The 23,467-nt window shown below is 37.4% G+C and overlaps 1 protein-coding gene across 8 annotated transcripts in view; it reads right to left on the reverse strand.

The window, feature by feature from the left end:
• The window catches only part of DMXL2 (Dmx like 2), a 178,019-nt gene that overhangs the window by 62,404 nt on the left and 92,148 nt on the right, over nt 1-23,467 (reverse strand). For 6 of the 8 annotated variants that reach the window (XM_065871502.1, XM_065871500.1, XM_065871503.1 and 3 more), the window contains 4 exons: nt 20,929-21,048; nt 17,464-17,691; nt 7,133-8,809; nt 4,046-4,156 (listed from right to left, as the gene is read on the reverse strand). In XM_065871502.1, the coding sequence (XP_065727574.1) occupies nt 4,046-4,156; nt 7,133-8,809; nt 17,464-17,691; nt 20,929-21,048 (2,136 nt within the window). The remainder of the gene's footprint in view (nt 1-4,045; nt 4,157-7,132; nt 8,810-17,463; nt 17,692-20,928; nt 21,049-23,467) is intronic. The other 2 variants (XM_065871505.1, XM_065871506.1) reach the window with 2 other exon arrangements.

The following is a 23,467-nucleotide window of genomic DNA, read 5'->3' on the forward strand; positions in this document are numbered from 1 at the left end:
ATGAACAGACCAGTCACAAGCACTGAAATTAAAACTGTGATTAAAAATCTTCCAACAAACAAAACCCCAGGACCAAACAGCTTCACAGGGGAATTCTATCAAACATTTAGAGAAGAGCTAACACCTATCCTTCTCAAACTCTTCCAAAATACAGCAGGAGGAACACTCAAAACAGTCTACGAGGCCAACATCACCCTGATACCAAAACCAGACAAAGGTGTCACAAAGAAAGAAAACTACAGACCAATATCACTGATGAACATAGATGCAAATACCCTCAACAAAATACTATCAAACAGAATCCAACAGCACATTAAAAGGATCATACACCATGATCAAGTGGGGTTTATTCCAGGAATGCAAGGAATCTTCAATATATGCAAATCAATCAACGTGATACACCATATTAACAAATTGAAGGAGAAAAACCATATGATCATCTCAACAGATGCAGAGAAAGCTTTCGACAAAATTCCACACCCATTTATGACAAAAGCCCTGCAGAAAGTAGGCATAGAGGGAACTTTCCTCAACATAATAAAGGCCATATATGACAAACCCACAGCCAACATTGTCCTCAATGGTGAAAAACTGAAACCATTTCCACTAAGATCAGGAACAAGACAAGGTTGCCCACTCTCACCACTCTTATTCAACATAGTTTTGGAAGTTTTAGCCACAGCAACCAGAGAAGAAAAGGAAATAAAAGGAATCCAAATCGGAAAAGAAGAAGTAAAGCTGTCACTGTTTGCAGCTGACATGATACCATACATAGAGAATCCTAAGGATGCTACCAGAAAACTACTAGAGCTAATCAATGAATTTGGTAAAGTAGCAGGATACAAAATTAATGCACAGAAATCTCTGGCATTCCTATACACTACTGATGAAAAATCTGAAAGTGAAATTAAGAAAACACTCCCATTTACCATTGCAACAAACAGAATAAAATATCTAGGAATAAACCTACCTAAGGAGACAAAAGACCTGTATGCAGAAAATTATAAGACACTGATGAAAGAAATTAAAGATGATACAAATAGATGGAGAGATATACCATGTTCTTGGATTGGAAGAATCAACATTGTGAAAATGACTCTACTACCCAAAGCAATCTACAGATTCAATGCAATCCCTATCAAACTACCACTGGCATTTTTCACAGAACTACAACAAAAAATTTCACAATTTGTATGGAAACACAAAAGACCCCGAATAGCCAAAGCAATCTTGAAAACGAAAAACGGAGCTGGAGGAATCAGGCACCCTGACTTCAGACTATACTACAAAGCTACAGTAATCAAGACAGTATGGTACTGGCACAAAAACAGAAAGATAGCTCAATGGAACAGGATACAAAGCCCAGAGATAAACCCACGCACATACGGTCACCTTATCTTTGATAAAGGAGGCAGGAATGTACAGTGGAGAAAGGACAGCCTCTTCAATAAGTGGTGCTGGGAAAACTGGACAGGTACATGTAAAAGTATGAGATGAGAACACTCCCTAACACCATACACAAAAATAAGCTCAAAATGGATTAAAGACCTAAATGTAAGGCCAGACACCATCAAACTCTTAGAGGAAAACATAGGCGGAACACGCTATGACATAAATCACAGCAAGATCCTTTTTGACCCACCTCCTAGAGAAATGGAAATAAAAACAAAAATAAACAAATGGGATCGAATGAAACTTAAAAGCTTTTGCACAGGACTTCCCTGGTGTCACAGTGGTTGAGGGTCCGCCTGCCGATGCAGGGGACACGGGTTCATGCCCCAGTCTGGGAGGATCCCAAATGCCGTGGATAGGCTGGGCCCATGAGTCATGGCTGCTGAGCCTGTGCGTCCGGAGCCTGTGCTCCGCAACGGGAGAGGCCACGGCAGTGAGAGGCCCGCGTACTGCAAAAAAAAAAAAAAGCTTTTGCACAGCAAAGGAAACCATAAACAAGACCAAAAGACAACCCTCAGAATGGGAGAAAATATTTGCAAATGAAGCAACTGACAAAGGATTAAGCTCCAAAATTTACAAGCAGCTCATGCAGCTCAATAACAAAAAAATAAACAACCCCATCCAAACATGGGCAGAAGACCTAAATAGACATTTCTCCAAAGAAGATATACAGATTGCCAACAAACACATGAAAGAATGCTCAACATCATTAATCATTAGAGAAATGCAAATCAAAACTACAATGAGATATCATCTCACACCGGTCAGAATGGCCATCATCAAAAAATCTAGAAACAATAAATGCTGGAGAGGGTGTGGAGAAAAGGGAACACTCTTGCACTGCTGGTGGGAATGTGAATTGATACAGCCACTATGGAGAACAGTATGGAGGTTTGTTAAAAAACTACAAATAGGACTACCATATGACCCAGCAATCCCACTACTGGGCATATACCCTGAGAAAACCATAATTCAATAAGAGTCATGTACTGAATGAAAATGTTCATTGCAGCTCTATTTACAATAGCCAGGACATGGAAGAAACTTAAGTGTCCATCATTGGATGAATAGATAAAGATATGGCACATATATACAATGGAATATTACTCAGCCATAAAAAGAAACGAAATTGAGTTATTTGTAGTGAGGTGGATGGACCTAGAGTCTGTCATACAGAGTGAAGTAAGTCAGAAAGAGAAAGACAAATACCATATGCTAAGAGATATATATGGAATCTAAGGGGAAAAAAATGTCATGAAGAACCTAGGGGTAAGATGGCAATAAAGACACAGACCTACTAGAGAATGGACTTGAGGATATGGAGAGGGGGAAGGGTAAGCTGTGACAAAGTGAGAGAGTGGCATGGACATATATACACTACCAAACATAAAATATATAGTTAGTGGGAAGCAGCCGCATACCATAGGGAGATCAGCTAGGTGGTTTGTGACCACCTAGAGGGGTGGGATAGGGAGCGGGGAGGGAGGGAGACACAAGAGGGAAGAGATATGGGAACATATGTATATGTATCTGATTCACTTTGTTATAAAGCAGAAAGTAACACACCATTGTAAAGCAACAATACTCCAATAAAGATGTTAAAAAAAAAAAAAGAATTTTCAAGCCCTTTGATTCAGTAATTTCACTACTAGAAAACAAACATGAGGAAGTAATCAGATATATACATAAATATTTATATGCAAGGTTATAAGGTCACTCATTAACAGTGATAATTCAAATAGAAAAAAAACAGCTAAATTTGTATTTTTAGAAAAAAATAAAGGACTATATAGATGAATTATAGTTTAAAAACATGACAGAATATGACATATGTTTGTAATCATATTTTCAAAGAACAGTTATTGAGGGTAAAGGCTAAGTACTGTGGGTAAGAGTAACAAACTATAAAGCCTGGTATTCCAGGTCCTACAATACTAAAGCATATTTTATGGGGCTGTATCCAGGATGCTGGTTTCAAAAGGAACACAGCCCACTGCACTGGAATTCTCTATTAACAAATAGCCCTGTATCTTGGCAGGTCACTTTAAACTCTATAGTTTTGATTTTTTAATCTATTAAGTTAGCGGGCTGATATAAACCTATACATCGCAAATCAGGGTATGTGGCAGTGTGCTAGAAGTATACAAGTCTACTGGATTACTATACGGCAGATATTCATGAAACATCAGCTTTACTTGTAAGTAAATAACTTAGAACATAATGCTTATATTAAAATAAACACAAATAATAATGCATAGGACAAAATTTACATAATTTTTAAAGAAAAGGTATCAGGCGTCATAGAAATTCAGGGCCACTTTAGGTTACAACCTCAGGCATACCAGTTTACTTAAACTACTATGACTTTAGTGACTGAAGTCTGAGAAACTGAGACAGATGAGCAAAAGTCACAGAATACAGCTGAAAAATAACACAGAAAAAAGGTAAGTGGGTACCTTATTTTCCTGTGACAGGAAGATCTTAAGGCTAGTGATAGGTATGCATATGTTGATTTACTAATGCTTAGACACAAATATGAAAATACTAACCACTTCAGTATGAGATAAAAGTTGCACGAAGGTTCAAACAATACCTTGATGAAGCAGCTGTACTCGGTATAAAGGAGGCAGCGATGTCAAAAGGCAAGTGTGCAAGCGCATAGCTAGTAAGTACCGCAAACCACACTCATCTAATGTGTCTCTTCCTGCAAAGAGGAAATATGTTTAAGGAAAAAGGAACGCAACAAATCACAAACCAGTAAAAAGTTAGAAAGTAAACATTAAATTTAATAACTTACACAAAATATATATATATTTTTGAGTGTATGCCTTTCTGAACACTTCAATATCTTTATTTATACAGCTTTACAAAAAGCATATGTATATATTAAAACTGCCAAATGAAAAATAATTGGGAAAAATATAAGTACCTATTAGTACAGGTAATAATAGTACTTAGAGCTACTCATAATAAATGAAAAGGAAAGAAATCTTGAAATCCAATAAAAAATATATTAGCTATAGTAAGTTAGGTATAATTTTTTAAAATATTTCCTGTGCAAATTCAGATGAGATTTAAAAACAGGAATTACATAATAAAGTAAAATTATTTATTATATGATTAAATAGGTAATATTTTCTAGGTTGGTTAGCTCCAATGAAATACAGAAGATTCATTATTCAAAGATTTCAAATTTGACTCCCCAGGCTAGTGTTACCAAGTTAAGGCTGAACTCTAACCTTGATTCCACAAATTTACTCTTAGTCAAAAGTTGAGCAGAGGTATGAAAGCATGGCAAGTTTACTCAAAATTATAGCCACTGTTGGATAAAAGAAACAGAAAAATACTAACAGCGCCTAGCCTGGTAACTGCCACTTAGGAAGTACTCAAGAGTATTGAATCAAATATTTTCTTGAAGAAAATAAAACGTTTTAAATGGTCAAGTTCCACCTCTACTTCCCATCAGCTATATTTGTTCATCCACTCACTCATGTATTCATTCACAAAGTAAGCATCCGCTACATTGGAGGCACAGTTAAGATACTGGGGGTTTGGCAGGGAATAAGGCAAAGTCCCCACTCTCAGGGTGCTTACATCTTAGGAGACAGAGACAAACAATGAAGAGGTAATGTGTCTAGTGGAAATTAATGCTATTGAGAGAAATAAAGCAGGACTGAGAGAAAGGGCGTGCTGGGGTAAGAGTGTTCTATTTGATATGAGGCCAGGGCAGAACATTCCAATAAGATGACATTTCAGCAGAAATCTGAGAAGGTAAGGGAATGAGGCACGCCTAAATCTGGAAGACAAGTATTCTGTGCAGAGGAAACAACATGCGCAAAGACTCTGAGACAGGAATGGGACTAGTGTCTTTGTGGGACAGCAAGGAAGACAATACAGTAGAATGGAAGTGAGCACAGACCACAAAGAGCCTTGTAGATCACTGAAGCATTTGGCTTTTTGTTCTAAAGTGAGATGGGAGGCCACAGTGTTTGTTGAGCAGAGGCGAGATTTAATGTGATTTTGTTTTAAAATAATCACTAGTTCCTATGCGAAGAGCAGACTGGGGTAACAAGAACGAAACAGTTTAGTAGGAGACTTTGTCAATAATTAGGCAGGATGTGACGTGACTTGGACCAGAGTGGTAACAGGAGGGGTGATGAGAAATGACTGGAGTCTCCATACAGTAGAACTAATAGCATTCGCCAATGGACTGGATTAGGGCGGGAGAGAAAGCAGAGTCAGGAATACCTCTAAATTGTCTTACTTGAACAAATGGAAGAATCCATTTACTTAGAATCCATTCACTGAGATGGCAACTATTTAATCTCTGAGCTTCAGTTTGCTACCTGTGAAATGGAGACATTCATTCCTGCCTTGTCTACCTCATGAAAATCCACTGTGACCAGGAGGAACCATTTTTATATTGCCTAACTAAGGATACAGTTCTGTATCCGAAAATTTAAACTACTTTTCATGGAGTATGATGTATCTATTTTCTGAATGTCTCAAGTAAAAACTCTAACATATATTAGGTTTGCAACAAAGGCTTAAGGCTGTTCTGGGGAGAATCTTGCTCAACTGCACACAACCTCATAATGATTCAAATTTTTTTTAATTAATATAGTTAGAAAATAACTCACAGGCAAAATCCTCTAGAGGTCACTAGTTATTTTAATCTACAGAAAACCTTGGCGATATATTATAAAGACATAAACCTATATGAAGAGATATATTCCAGGTAGCTTTGAGGAACAGTCTTTTTCCCTCACACTTGGAAATCTTGTGAAATAATTAAAAGAGTATAGGCTTGGAGGCAACGATTTACCCACATCTGAACCCCAGTTCTGCCATTTACTACCTACGTGATCTTATGTGTCACTTCATCTCCCTAAGGATCAGAGTCTTCGTCTATAAAATTAAGTATAATAGTGGCTACCTACTAGAAGACTGTTGTAATAATTAAATACAATAAAGTACATGAAGCACCTGGCACATAGCAATTGTTCACTCCTCCACAATATTTACTGAATGAATGAATGATCAATCATTTTCGGTTTCCTTTGCTAATGTCATCATTTAGAATCAACACCATTACCTTCAACTATCTGCATAAAAAAGAATGAAATCTAGTTTCAGGAGGCAGCCAAAATTTTTCCGGTTACAGAATGAATTAAGCAAGACACATGTTACATTAAAATGTATGAAAACCCCTTTCTCAAGAAACTTTTTGGAGAAAATTAGGTAATTATAAAAATTATTTAGACCTAGAAATGTGAAGATGAACAAGTTGAGCCCAGGGGGTCCTTACAACCTGGTGGTTCAATAGTAAAATTAACAAATGGGCCATTATTATCACTAAAATTAAAATAAACCATAGGAATCAATCTGTTCAAAAAAACCAAAAGACTATATGTCCAAAATGATATGGAGGTTTCAGGGTAAAAATTCATGTGAGGATGCACACAGATATCACAAATACATAAAGTCACATGCACAAGTCAGACCTACCCCAATCACCTTTCCTTTTACAACTAATCATTAATAGTAACTATCAACTAGAGAGGTCATTTCCCTGCAAGGTTTAAAGAAAGACTGCAATTTAATATGTGAGTCATTATATAGGTAAATACAAACAGTTCTATTAATGATAACTTTATAAATTTTTAGTTAGAGTATTTACCTGAGTAACTCTTATCTCTGTTTTCATCAAGCTCAGTACTGGTGGTAGCCACTGTATCAGCCAAAGCTACAAGGAACATCTGCTCCAAACGGGTAAGGCCTGGTAGACTTGAGTGCATAAGATGACTTGAAAGTACCCTAGCATGTTCTTGGCCAAAGTAAGCTGGTCCGTATTGAGAGAGATTTATTACTTTTGATTTGTTTTCTCTTTTTTCTGGCTCTAAGTCAATATCATCTGTTGTTATATCCTGGATTTGGAAGAGCTCTGAATATTGATCCTCTGTTTGACTCTCCATACGATCTTCATAGCTCTGTGGTATTTTTGTACTTTCTTCTGAAATTCTGTAGGTTGTATCTTGATCGGCAGCAAGCAATGCATACAACGGTAGTGGGGGAATAGAATCTATCTCAGTATAATCTCGAGTACCATCTTTCCCTATGGTGACTGTATCCTTTGCTGTACTGCCACTTACACTAATGGTGCGAGAAAGATGTCGCTTAGTTCCTTCTCCGGCATCAGCATCTCTAACTATTGCAACTTCTCCTGCGATGCATTTTACTAAATGAGAGAGAATAGCTTTAGCCCTGCGAACTTTCCCTAAATCCATCAGTTCTAACAGCTGGGTTGGATGATACTGCGGGAGAGTAGGGGAAAGTACATGTGCAGCCTCAAATAAGCCACCATCTTGAGCTACAGTTGGTGAACAAAAAATATCATCAGCAATAGCTGCTCCCTCGACAATACTTTTTCTTGACAACATATTAGATTTAAAGGCAGACTGATCTTGTACTGCCGTCTCTTCTGCATCAGGACCATCAGCGTCAACGTCTCCAAATTTGACAGCATGCTTCCACTGTGCATATACATGCATTTCACAGTCCATTCCTACCACCAATATCCCATCTCTTACCCAAGAGAGAGAAACAGGCAGTGAAGGTGTACCATCAACAGAAGACACTAAGTCTATAGATCTAAGAAGAACCCATCTTGACCTAACTCCTTGCTTGATACTTCCACCTAGTGGTAAAGTAATGACAGCTACTCCATCCTTACTATTGATTTGCTCAGTCACAATTCCTGAAAGCCGCCCATACATGAAGATATTAGCACCGACCCCTACTGTGAGAATGTGGGAGCCATCTTCTTTTGATACCCAGTCCAAATGTACTAAATGTTTGATATTCGGAATAAGATATCTATCCTTGCTCAAAAGTGCATCTGATTTGCTGTACACAAAGAGATTACTGTCGACACTGACCCTTGAATCAAGTACACTCCCAACTTTGACCAAATCATCAAGATGAATTGTTTGTTCTAAAACCCATTCTGACCCTCCTGTAGATTCACATTCAAATATGCAAACATGCATGGAAAATTCTTTAGAAACAAAACCATTGTGGTGGATAGGCTGTTTGTAAGCCACTGCAAGGCGACCCGTGTATGAACAGCTAACAGCAACTGGTCTTCCCACAATGCTCACTGTACTGCTGTTATCTTCTCCTTCATCATTCATCAAGGGCCATCTCCTCCAATGATAGGTTTCCTTCTCATCACTTTTACATTGTAGATTGGTTTCCATACTACATTTCCAGAAGCGTACTTTATTGTCAGAACAAGTTGTAACCACTAAATAAGGTGCCAGGCACACTGGATAAATTGAAGAGGAACTCAGGTGGCCTTAAAAAAGAAAAAGCAGATCGTCATAATAATAGAAACACAAAATAATATGCTAATAATCAAATTCTAGAATGTGATTAATCCAACTCCACTATGAGCTTCTTCGGAGTAACTCTGCAGTCCCCTGCTAAACCAAATATTTCATTAAAATAAAACTCAAAAGCAATGAAACAAGTCAATGCTTAATCAATAAACCTGTCATCTACTGTAATTTATGTCTTTACCACACATGCCTCAGTGGACTTTCATTCTATATCTTTTATCACTTTCATCATAAATATTTAAGTAGTCATTAAAATTTGCCTTTCAAATTCCCCTAACTGGCCCTCAAATAATCCAGACACTAGATCTACCCCCACCACAAAATGTTTTCAGTCAGCTAAACAGACACTAGATCTCACCTTCTTCACCAGGTTTAATTCATGCTCTCCTAACACTGAACCAGAACCCTCATATTTATTCCTGACTGCCAGAGACTTACACCTCCCATCTATTGTCAGCTATAACATGAGGGGAGGGACTTCCCTGGTGGGGCAGTGGTTGAGAGTCCGCCTGCCAATGCAGGGGACACGGGTTCGAGCCCTGGCCCTGGAAGATCCCACCTGCTGTGGAGCAACTAAGCCCGTGCGCCACAACTACTGAGCCCACATGCTGCAACTACTAAGGCCCGCACCTAGAGCCCGTGCTCCACAACAAGAGAAGCTACCGCAACGAGAAGGCTGCGCACCACAGCGAAGAGTAGCCCCCGCTTGCCACAACGAGAGAAAGCCCGCACGCAGCAACAAAGACCCAACTCAGCCAAAAATAAATTAATTAAATAAATTAATTTTTTAAAAAAACAACTATAAGATGAGGGGTAACAGTGATTAAGGTTGTGATCATAAGGCCTGGATTCAAGTTCCATTCTAACAATGCCTTCCTAACAGTGGGAAAGGCACTTAAACGTCCGAGCCTGTTCTATCTAAATAATAGGGAGGGGCTTCCCTGGTGGTGCAGTGGTTGAGAATCTGCCTGCCAATGCAGGGGACACGGGTTCGAGCCCTGGTCTGGGAAGATCCCACATGCCGCGGAGCAACTAGGCCTGTGAGCCACAACTACTGAGCCTGTGCGTCTGGAGCCTGTGCTCTGCAACAAGTGAGGCCGTGACAGTGAGAGGCCCGTGCACCGCGATGTAAGAGTGGCCCCCGCTTGCCGCAACTAGAGAAAGCCCTCGCACAGAAACCAAGACCCAACACAGCCAAAAATAATAAATAAATAAATATTTAAATAAATAAATAATAGGGATCATGTTACTACTTCCCTTGGAGTTTTGCTGTCCAACAAAACATTTGAAAGCATTTTACAGAGTCCCTGCAAAATGTAATTTATCATTATTAATTCCAATAAACTTATTTGAGTATATCCTAAACTTTCCAAATACTTTGAAAGATTCAAAAGCTGACCTAAATCTGCACCTGCCACAAAAGCCCAGAGTAAACTCTTAATGTGGTCTTTCCAACTCTGATTCCAAACCTGTGTTAGGGATGAGTAAGAGAACCTCATACTCAAAACCATTCACCAGTAATTGGAATAGTCTTGAACCTCCAATTCTGGTTCCCCAAAAACACTATTCGAGGAACTCCTCAATTCAAATTCCACAATGACAGAACATTTTAAAATATAGATGCCAGTCCTGCTCTTTAAACTATTTTACCAACCTTGCTAATGTCAGTATTGCTCTAGGCAAACCAAACTCTAATCCTGTATCCTATATTTTCCCCCCAAAGTATCTGCCAACTCTTAGTCAAACATACTTAATAACAGCAATACTGTGGATGAAAAGCCTTAATTAAAAAAAAAGCTTCGAGACGCCCTCCAGCGACCTACACGCAGAGGCAGGGCCAAATCCAAAGCTGAGCTCCTGTGAGCTGTGAGAACAAAGAAGAGAAAGGGAAATCTCTCCCAGCAGCCACAGAAGCAGCGGATTAAAGCTCCACAATCAACTTGATATACCCTGCATCTGTGGAATACCTGAATAGACAAGGAATGATCCCAAATTAAAGAGGTGGAATTTAGGAGCGAGATCTATGATTTTTTTCCCTTTTCCTCTTTTTGTGAATGTGTACGTGTATGCTTCTGTGTGAGATCTTGTCTGTATACTCTTGCTTCCACCATTTGTCCTAGGGCTCTATCCGTCCATGATTTTTTTTAGAAATTCTTTTTCTTAATAATTAAGTTTAATTGTAATAACTTTATTATACTTTACCTTCGTTCTTTCTTTCTTTCCTTCCTTCCTTCCCTCCTTAAGACAATGAATCACCCCAAATTGAGGAGGTGGTCTCTGAGAGCAAGATTTATGATTTTTCCCCCTTTACCTCTTTTTGTGAAGGTATATGTGTATGCTTCTGTGTAAGATTTTCTCTGTATAGCTTTGCTTCCAACATTTGTCCTAAGGTTCTATCCGTCCCTTTTTTTTTTTCTTTTTTTTCGAAATATTTTTTAATTCAATAACTATATTATACTTTATTTTATTTTTACTGTATCCTCTTTCTTTCTGTCTTTTTTCCTTCTTTCCCTCCTTCCTTCCTTCCTTCCTCCCTCCCTCCCTCCCTCCTTTCTTTCCTTCTTTGCTTATTTCTTCCTTCCTTCCTTTCCGCCTTTCCCTCTTTCTTTCCTCATATTTCTACTAATTCTCTCTACTTTTTCTCCCTTTTATTCTGAGCCGTGTGGATGAAAGGCTCTTGGTGCTCCAGCCCAGGAGTCAGGGCTCTGCCTCTGAGGTAGGAGAGCCAACTTCAGGACACTGGTCCACAACAGACCTCCCAGCTCCACATAATATTAAACGGTGGAAATCTCCCAGACACCTCCATCTTAACACCAGCACCCAGCTTCACTCAACGACCAGCAAGCCGCAGTGCTGGACAACCTATGCCAAACAACTAGCAAAACAGGAACACAACCCTGTTCAGCAGAGAGGCTGCCTAAAATCATAATAAGGCCACAGACACCCCAAAACACACCACCAGACGTGAACCTGCCCACTAGAGAGACAAGATCCAGCCTCATCCAGCACAACACAGGCACTAGTCCCCTCCACCCGGAAGCCTACACAACCCACTGAAACAACCTTAGCCACTGGAGACAGACATCAAAAACAACGGGAACTACGAACGTGCAGCCTGCAAAAAGGAGACCCCAAACACAGTAAGATAAGCAAAATGAGAAGACAGAAAAACACACAGCAGATGAAGGAGCAAGATAAAAACCCACCAGACCTAACAAATGAAGAGGAAATAGGCAATCTACCTGAAAAAGAATTCAGAATAATGATAGTAAGGATGATCCGAAATCTTGGAAGTAGAATGGACAAAATGCAAGAAGCAGTTAACAAGGACCTACAAGAACTAAAGATGAAACAGGCAACGATGAACAACGCAATAAATGAAATTAAAAGCACTCTAGATAGGATCAATAGCAGAATAACTGAGGCAGAAGAACGGATAAGTGACCTGGAAGATAAAGTAGTGGATATAACTACTGCAGAGCAGAATAAAGAAAAAAGAATGAAAAGTACTGAGGACAGTCTCAAGACCTCTGGGACAACATTAAACGCACCAACATTCGAATTATAGGGGTTCCAGAAGAAGAAGAAAGAAAGAAAGGGACTGAGAAAATATTTGAAGAGATTATAGTTGAAAACTTCCCTAATATGGGAAAGGAAATAGTTAATCAAGTCCAGGAAGCACAGAGAGTCCCATACAGGATAAATACAAGGAGAAATACGCCAAGACACATATTAATCAAACTGTCAAAAATTAAATACAAAGAAAGCATATTAAAAGCAGCAAGGGAAAAACAACAAATAACACACAAGGGAATCCCCATAAGGTTAACAGCTGATCTCTCAGCAGAAACCCTACAAGCCAGAAGGGAGTGGCAGGACATACTGAAAGTGATGAAGGAGAAAAGCCTGCAACCAAGACTACTCTACCCAGCAAGGATCTCATTCACATTTGATGGAGAAATTAAAACCTTTACAGACAAGCAAAAGCTGAGAGAGTTCAGCACCACCAAACCAGCTTTACAACAAATGCTAAAGGAACTTCTCTAGACAAGAAACACAAGAGAAGGAAACGACCTATAGTAGCGAACCCAAAACAATATAGAAAATGGGAATAGGAACATACATATCGATAATTACCTTAAATGTAAATGGATTAAATGCTCCCACCAAAAGACACAGATTGGCTGAATGGATACAAAAACAAGACCCTTATATATGCTGTCTACAAGAGACCCACTTCAGACCTAGAGACACATACACACTGAAAGTAAGGGGATGGAAAAAGATATTCCATGCAAATGGAAACCAAAAGAAAGCTGGAGTAGCAATTCTCGTATCAGACAAAATAGACTTTAAAATAAGGACTATTAAAAGGGACAAAGAAGGACACTACATAATGATCAAGGGATCAATCCAAGAAGAAGATATAACAATTGTAAATATTTATGCACCCAACATAGGAGCACCTCAATACATAAGGCAAATACTAACAACCATAAAAGGGGAAATCGACAGTAACACATTCATAGTAGGGGACTTTAACACCCACTTTCACCCATGGACAGATCATCCAAAATGAAAATAAATAAGGAAACACAAGCTTTAAATGATACATTAAACAAGATGGACTTAATTGATATTTATAGGACACTCCATCCAAAAACAACAGAATACACATTTTTCTCAAGTGCTCATGGAACATTCTCCAGGATAGATCATATCTTGGGTCACAAATCAAGCCTTGGTAAATTTAAGAAAACTGAAATTGTATCAAATATCTTTTCTGACCACAACGCCATGAGACTAGATATCAATTACAGGAAAAGATCTGTAAAAAATACAAACACATGGAGGCTAAACAATACACTACTTAATAATGAAGTGATCACTGAAGAAATCAAAGAGGAAATAAAGAAATACCTAGAAACAAACGACAATGGAGACACAACGACCCAAAACCTATGGGATGCAGCAAAAGCAGTTCTAAGGGGAAGTTTATAGCAATACAAGCCCACCTTAAGAAGCAGGAAACATCTCGAATAAACAACCTAACCTTGCACCTCAAGCAATTAGAGAAAGAAGAACAAAAAAACCCCAAAGCTAGCAGAAGGAAAGAAATCATAAAAATCAGATCAGAAATAAATGAAAAAGAAATGAAGGAAACGATAGCAAAGGTCAATAAAACTAAAAGCTGGTTCTTTGAGAAGATAAACAAAATAGATAAACCACTAGCCAGACTCATCAAGAAAAAAAGGGAGAAGACTCAAATCAATAGAATTAGAAATGAAAAAGGAGAAGTAACAACTGACACTGCAGAAATAAAAAAAATGAGAGATTACTACAAGCAACTCTATGCCAATAAAATGGACAATCTGGAAGAAATGGACAAATTCTTAGAAATGCACAACCTGCCAAGACTGAATCAGGAAGAAATAGAAAATATGAACAGACCAATCACAAGCACTGAAATTGAAACTGTGATTAAAAACCTTCCAACAAACAAAAGCCCAGAACCAGATGGCTTCACAGGTGAATTCTATCAAACGTTTAGAGAAGAGCTAACACCTATCCTTCTCGAACTCTTCCAAAATATAGCAGAGGGAGGAACACTCCCAAATTCCTTCTACGAGGCCACCATCACCTTGATACCAAAACCAGACAAGGATGTCACAAAGAAAGAAAACTACAGGCCAATATCACTGATGAACATAGATGCAAAAATCCTCAACAAAATACTAGCAAACAGAATCCAACAGCACATTAAAAGGATCATACACCATGAACAAGTGGGGTTTATTCCAGGAGTGCAAGGATTCTTCAATATACGCAAATCTATCAATGTGATAAACCATATTAACAAATTGAAGGAGAAAAACCATATGATCATCTCAATAGATGCAGAGAAAGCTTTCGACAAAATTCAACACCCATTTATGATAAAAACCCTCCAGAAAGTAGGCATAGAGGGAACTTTCCTCGACATAATAAAGGCCATATATGACAAGCCCACAGCAAACATCATCCTCAATGGTGAAAAACTGAAAGCATTTCCACTAAGATCAGGAACAAGACAAGGTTGCCCACTCTCACCACTCTTATTCAACATAGTTTTGGAAGTTTTAGCCACAGCAATCAGAGAAGAAAAGGAAATAAAAGGAATCCAAATCGGAAAAGAAGAAGTAAAGCTGTCACTGTTTGCAGATGACATGATACTATACATAGAGAATCCTAAAGATGCTACCAGAAAACTACTAGAGCTAATCAATGAATTTGGTAAAGTAGCAGGATACAAAATTAATGCACAGAAATCTCTGCCATTCCTATATACTAATGATGAAAAATCTGAAAGTGAAATCAAGAAAACACTCCCATTTACCATTGCAACAAACAGAATAAAATATCTAGGAATAAACCTACCTAAGGAGACGAAAGACCTGTATGCAGAAAACTATAAGACACTGATGAAAGAAATTAAAGATGATACAAATAGATGGAGAGATATACTATGTTCTTGGATGGGAAGAATCAACATTGTGAAAATGACTCTACTACCCAAAGCAATCTACAGATTCAATGCAATCCCTATCAAACTACCACTGGCATTTTTCACAGAACTAGAACAATAAATTTCGCAATTTGTATGGAAACACAAAAGACCCCGAATAGCCAAAGCAATCTTGAGAATGAAAAAAGGAGCTGGAGGAATCAGGCTCCCTGACTTCAGACTATATTACAAAGCAACAGTAATCAAGACAGTATGGTACTGGCACAAAAACAGAAAGATAGATACGTGGAACAGGATAGAAAGCCCAGAGATAAACCCACGCACATATGGACACCTTATCTTTGATAAAGGAGGCAGGAATGTACAGTGGAGAAAGGACAGCCTCTTCAATAAATGGTGCTGGGAAAACTGGACAGGTACATGTAAAAGTATGAGATTAGATCACTCCCTAACACCATACACAAAAATAAGCTCAAAATGGATTAAAGACCTAAATGTAAGGCCAGAAACTATCAAACTCTTAGAAGAAAACATAGGAAGAACACTCTATGACATAAATCACAGCAAGATCCTTTCTGACCCACCTCCTAGAGTAATGGAAATAAAAACAAAAATAAACAAATGGGACCTAATGAAACTTCAAAGCTTTTGCACAGCAAAGGAAACCATAACCAAGACCAAAAGACAACCCTCAGAATGGGAGAAAACATTTGCAAATGAAGCAACTGACAAAGGATTAAGCTCCAAAATTTACAAGCAGCTCATGCAGCTCAATAACAAAAAAACAAACAACCCCATCCAAAAATGGGCAGAAGACCTAAATAGACATTTCTCCAAAGAAGATATACAGAATGCCAACAAACACATGAAAGAATGCTCAACATCATTAATCATTAGAGAAATGCAAATCAAAACTACAATGAGATATCATCTCACACCAGTCAGAATGGCCATCATCAAAAAATCTAGAAACAATAAATGCTGGAGAGGGTGTGGAGAAAAGGGGACACTCTTGCACTGCTGGTGGGAATGTGAATTGGTTCAGCCACTATGGAGAACAGTACGGAGGTTCCTTAAAAAACTACAAATAGAATTACCATATGACCCAGCAATCCCACTACTGGGCATATACCCTGAGAAAACCAAAATTCAAAAAGAGTCATGTACCAAAATGTTCATTGCCGCTCTATTTACAATAGCCCGGAGATGGAAACAACCTAAGCGCCCATCATCGGATGAATGGATAAAGAAGATGGGGCACATATACACAATGGAATATTACTCAGCCTTAAAAAGAAATGAAATTGAGCTATTTGTAAGGAGATGGATAGACCTAGAGTTTGTCATACAGAGTGAAGTAAGTCAGAAAGAAAAAGACAAATACCGTATGCTAACACATATATATGGAATTTAAGGGAAAAAAATGTCATGAAGAACCTAGGGGTAAGACAGGAATAAAGACGCAGACCTACTGGAGAACGGACTTGAGGATATGGGGATGGGGAAGGGTGAGTTTTGACAGGGCGAGAGAGAGTCATGGACATATACACACTAACAAACGTAGTAAGGTAGATAGCTAGGGGGAAGCAGCCGCAAGGCACAGGGATATTAGCTCGGTGCTTTGTGACAGCCTGGAGGGGTGGGATGGGGAGAGTGGGAGGGAGGGAGACGCAAGAGGGAAGACATATGGGAACATATGTATATGTATAGCTGATTCACTTTGTTATAAAGCAGAAACTAACACACCATTGTAAAGCAATTATACCCCAATAAAGATGTTTAGGAAAAAAAAAAAAAGCTTCAATAATTCACATATGACCATATTTTTCTTTGCAATTTCACTATCACAGTATTCCTATTTATAGGAAATCACAGCAGAGGCAAGAAACCTTGCATTAAAACATTCACACTATTTTCTGTCAAGCTGATTACATTTATCACAGGAAATTATTTCTAAAATAGACATGTTTCTAAATAGAGGTATCATTAGTAGAAAACAAATCTTTATTTCAGTGTCAACTCTGCACATATTTCAGAAGAGTTCACCCATTTTACGCACTGAAGATTGCTCTGAGCTACAACTGTCCAGTCTTAAAGTTATGTTACCTGCTGAAGGCGTTGCTCTTATTACTTCAACTCCTACCGGGAGATCAAGAGGTTGGCTATATACCCGTCTAGAACTCAGAATCAGTTTACTAGCAGTTTGAAGGTTGGCGATTGATGAAGAATGTGGCATGGGGCTCACACTAGGAGAGGTTTCTGGAGAAGAGTCTATGTTCTTCTGTCCAGGGACTGAAAGTAGACTCTCTGATGAAACACCTTCTGAAGCTTTAGCTTTGAAAAGAAATTAAGAAATTAAGAAATACATTAGTATCATCACTACATGAGCTAGAATAATATTTTGTGGTGATTTAAGAAACATGGTTTCTTAAAAGTGTTCTGGAGACAAGATCAATTTTCAAACTTTTGCTCAGTTACCTTGATAGAATTTTTTTTTTAAACTATTTTACTCTTTCTTAGCATCAGCAATTGCATCATAGGGATACTGTCAGTGAAGAATCACAACATGTAAGATCTAGAGAAAAAACAAGTTCTCTAGCCCAGTGTTCTCAACCTTTAAAACACATCAAAAGCTTGAGGAACTTTTAACATGAAGGTTCTCAGGCCTAACCACAGAAACACTGACTCAGTTGTTTTGGGGTAGATCCCATAAATCTGCATTAAAAAGCAGCCAAGGTGTTTCTGAAACAGATGGGTCATAAATCAAACTTTGAGACATAACAAGGTACAGCCTCACTTAATAGATGAAGAAATTTAAACTTGGAAAGCTTAATGATTTTCCTTAGGTCATAAAATTAGCTAGCGGTAAAGAAGACATTAAAATACCAGCCTACTAACTATCAAGTGCTGAAACAAGATAATAAACAAGATCTCAAGAACATATAAAAGTTCCAAACAAATTTAAGATAGTATTAGTTGAATGGCTTTGTAAGCATATTGACCTTGATCTTTGTCCACAAAGCTTCCAGCTTTCACATTCAGGTGGAGTGTAAATCTCTAAGCAGATTTCGTTATCTGTGCTTCTGCTATATGTAAGAGATACTTTGCATCACATTTATTTATTTGTATGTCCACCTCCCTCCCCGCCATTCGACTATGAATTCATCAAGGGCAAGGATGAGGTCTTATTAGCTTTATACATCCCGAGTAGCACCAGAATACGGACAGATAATAATCAATCCCCTTTTGCTTCTGGCGGATTTTAAATATGTCAATCTCTTTTATAATGGCAGACCACTAAATAAGAAATGTGAAAACATTTTTTGTAAAATAGAATAAGACGACAAACTTGAATCAGTAGTCAGAAGACAGAAATACTACTCCTACTCTAAAACTAACTAGACATGTTGCCTGAAGCAAGGTACTTCATCATCTCTAGTTATTTTCTCACCTGTAAAATAAGGCTGAACTGAGTCATTTCTCTTTCTGTAAACCAGGCAATTTTCTAATGCATATATCTCATGCAAAGAAAGAAAATAAGAGCAGGGGGAAAAAGCAAAAGAAAGGCTTTAAAGCCAGAAGACCTAATTTTGAAACTTAGTCTGTGACAAACTAGATGTGTCATTTGGTCAAGTTACTTAATATTATTCCGTTAGTAAACTGAAGGTAACATCTATCTCACATATATAAAGCACCTATCTCAGTGCCTGGTACCTAGAAGGTACTCCAAATGTTCCTTCCCCACCTAAATGTAAGTCTAGTCTATCGCTTCACCCTTTGCCAGGATTTTCAACACACTGCTAAATTCACGTATCAGCTTTAATGGCAATGTACACCGTGTTAAATCTGCTGAACATTTTAGAACCACAAGATAGATGCTTTATGTCAAAGCTAAAGATAGCATATGATTTGTTTGCTTCCACTGTAATCTTACTGTTTGTGACCTTTTACTGCTGTCACCAACAGAGTAAGCAAGGCAACTCTACACTAGCCCAGACCTGAGGGGAAGAGCAGTGGGATACTTCCTTCATAAGCAGGGGGACAGAAGGCATCACATGATTCCTATCCTACCACAAGGATCTGTTGCTACCTCTATTAATCTCTTCAGAACCATTCCTGGCTCTGTGCCCAACTCTAGAAAATACTATATTCCCTGGTGGGTTAAGAATTCTCTTCCCGGAGGGTATTATGCTAAGTGAAATAAGTCAGACGGAGAAAGACAAATACTGCATGGTTCCACTCATATGTGGAATAGTTTTTTAAAGTTGTAAGTGAACAAACAAAACAAAACAAAGACTAACACACAGATACAGAGAACAGATTGGTGGTTACCAGAGGGGAAAGGGGGTGGGGAAGGGCAGAATGGGTAAAGGGAGTCAACTCTATGGTGACAGATGGAAACTATACTTTTGGTGGTGAGCACACTGTAGTGTATACAGAAGTTAGATTAGAATGCTATACACATGAAACTTATATAATTTTACAAACCAATGTTACCTCAATTAAAAAAAATAAAAATAAAATTCTCTTCCTGACAAGCTTTTATCAATAGATCCCTCTACTCTTGCATTCCTGTGGAACATGTAACGCCAAGAATTAACTCCAAAGGCTTTGAAAATTTTTTTGGATTCCTCCTACCACAAGAAGATTAGGCTCAACTAGGCACAGTAAAGGTTCATTTGGCTTTTCCAGTCCCAGTTCATGGGCCAGTTAGAACTGCTATTTACACAGTTATGTGATAATGTGGATTACGAAGAGAACAAAAGACATATACATTATTATTTCTCTGTATTAAATGTTTAGTGCGTATAAAATCATTAAAATTATGTAACCATCAGAAATAATAAAATATTTTCAAAACTCAAATATTTTGGGTTAATCAGTTTAAAGTAGATTCAGTTTGATATGGCTAACTATGCATTTCTTCATTTAAACAAGTATCTCTCAAAAAGTAAGTTTGTTTTAAAAAGAAAGATTTATAATCAATTTCTGTACTTCATATTACAGATCTTCTAATTTGCTAAGACATCAATATGAATATGTATAGCAAAAGCATGGCTGAAATAATTTTTTTAATCACTGCTGCGTTTCCTAATATTCTACGAAACCAGCTCCCCTTTTGAACATCAGATGCTCAATCACATTTTCTAAATAGCAAATGTCCTTCTTTTAGTGATGCTAAAGCTAACGTGCATGGTATCAGATGGCAGTGTGTATTAACCAACAAAAAGATACAGTATTAATTCTATGGGCAAAACTGATTTATAGAGACATGGTATCTAGAACAGAGTCATAATATGCATTTAATAAATATTAATTAAAAAATAATCAAACTTTTTTTTTCAGTATGTCTAACGTGCCCGTTGACTGGTATGCTTTTAGATTAACCTGTTTCATTAATGATTTATGGCCTTGTAATTAAAAGTTCGGCCTATACATACTTCAATTCAGCAACTCAATTTTATAGTTCACTGGATCTTCATTTTAAAGAATTAACCAACCTAAAGCATATCCAGTAAAATGAATTTATTTCATATCATCTCTACATAAAACTGTAATATAATTACTTACCTAAACATGCCTGAACAGATTTAAGATGAAGGTGCCACATGTGGAGAACAGAGCAATTATTGCTGTCCTTTTCAATTACTACTAGAAAGAACTTTTCTGAAAATGGTGGTGGTCGATATCCTATTGTTAAAGGAAAAGAATATTTAAGTTAACGTGTTTCTATAGGGTTAAGAGAAAGACATTTTAAACAAAATCTCTTGATATGTATAGAAGTTGGGAGGAAAGGGAAGAATAGATGTATACAAGAGTTTTATATAACTTTTGTGCTAAAAGTTAGGTGGCTATCAAAGACTAACAGGGTTACATCAAAAGTACAAAAGCGAACATGAAGGGATATACCTATTGGTCAAAGATGGGACAATTTGAGCATCAAAGAATAAAAATGAATACAATTTATTAAAACACATTGAGTTCATAAGAATACCAAAAGAGAGAGGGCACATAAGAAAAAAAGGAAAGGAAGGACAAGAGGACCAGAAGGAAGAACTGAAAGGAAGAGAGAAAGGAAGAGAAAGACACAGAGAGAGAATGCAAGAGCAAGAGAGGGAGAAAAAGAACAGGAGCAAGTCAGCCTCACTGGATGCCCCCTGAAGTAACTGAGGCACTAACTCCTTAATTGGAAAATTGGCAATTAAATGGAAAGAATGAAGTAAACATGTATCCTGCTTTTTCTATATGTAAAATAGCATTTTTTTAAAAAATTAATAGTTATGGGTGGAGGGCCAATGATGGTGGTGCAGGAGAGACTTTTTAGAAATTTTATGCATTTTTTATGAAAAGACATTATTTGTGAACATAATGTTCCCTACTGACAACTGCATTTTTCATATATGAAAATGAGATCTACAAAGGACAACAAAAACTTTCTTTAAAAATGAAAACCAATACATTATATGAAATTATGGGTGTGAAACTTTTGAAAATTGTAAAGTAGTATAGAATTTAAAGGCTCTTTCATTTGGTAAAAAAGGAAGGAAGGAAGGGATGGAGGAGAAAAAAGAGAAGAAAACCCATAATGGCAACTCATTGGCAATGAGCATTGCTAAAACTCAAACTGTGGCCTCTAAATACCATGCTCCATTGAAAGGAACAGTTTGGAGGGATGACTCCATTCTTGCAAAGGCTATCTAGAAGATAAGCCTGGCATATCTTGCTGTGCCTGAAAGAAAGGAAACTATGAAAAATAATGAGGTTGTGTCAAAAGGACTCAGGACCAACTTGAAAGGGTCTTCACTAGCCTAATACAGGACAATGTGAGAATTAGAATTATGGCTGCAAACTGACTGAAATATGCTAAGTACATAAAAATTCATGAGTGATAGGAGTACATCTTTGTATATGTATTATTCTTCAGTAGTTTTTCTAAAATGGGTTCATAATGATTCACAAAATAAAAAGAAAGACAACAACAACAATAAATTCATCCGTAACCGCTAGCAGCAACCTGGGCACAAACTCCTTTGAAATCATCAATTAAAGGGAAAGAACTAAGCACTTTCCTAAAAATAACTCTATTTCAAAATAGCCAAAAAGCTGCCATTGATAAGGGAAAGCTTTTCCTTACAAATGCTTTCCAGCTAATAAATAAATGAGAACTGATAAAACTAGAAAATCACACTTGTGCAATCCTTAATGAAATAATTGATTGGAAAGCAACAATACCAATGGAAGAAACCATGAGATAATAGATTTCTGGCAAATTTTACACTGGTGCCACCAGGTGAATTTTCTGAATCTTAGCATCACTAAAAATGAGACATCCTAACATTATGTTCTTTCTTATGACCTTCTATGATGAACAAAACAACACCTAGAAGTTGAATCTGGGTCAAATCAAGTCTACAGAGGTAATTTGCACTTTACAGGAAAAATTTTAAATGACGTCACAAGTAACTGGTCAGAGAAATTCCTATAAAATAACTTTCTCTAAAACAAGTCTGTGGCCTGGTAAGAGTATAAAGGGGGATTACTTTAGCTTAAAAGACTCTTAAAAAATGAAACACAATGTGTGGACTCTATATGGATATGGATCCAAACAAATTAAGAACAAATAACCCTGACATTTTTTGGAGACAATTAAATGAAGTAAATCTATGGACTAGTTATTACAGAATTCTGAGAAATTTTGTTATTTTATCAATGTGATAACAGCACACATGTAAGAAAGTCATTTTAAAAATGCATAAAGTACACAGGAGCGAAGCAATATGATGGCTGAGTTTGCTTTAAAATATTTCAGGAAAAAAGGAAAAGAAAAGAAAATAGGGTAGGTAAAGCAGGTGACAAAATCTTAAAGTCATCAATCTAAGTTATGGGCATAGGAAGGTTCATTTAACTATGCACTCTACTTTTGTCTGTAACTGGCACTTTTCTTAATTAAAAGAGTAATTAATTTTTAACTAAAACTTAGAAAGTACAAAATACAGCAGGGTCAGGGAAGAGGAGAAATACACATTTCAAGTCCCTTAAGAGAACAGCTATAAAATCAAGAGAAACTTTGTACAAAAACTAAAGGAAAACCAAGAAAAGCATCAGGAAA

This window comes from Phocoena phocoena, chromosome 2, assembly GCF_963924675.1.
Source record: "Phocoena phocoena chromosome 2, mPhoPho1.1, whole genome shotgun sequence".
Taxonomy (NCBI): Eukaryota; Metazoa; Chordata; class Mammalia; order Artiodactyla; family Phocoenidae; genus Phocoena; species Phocoena phocoena.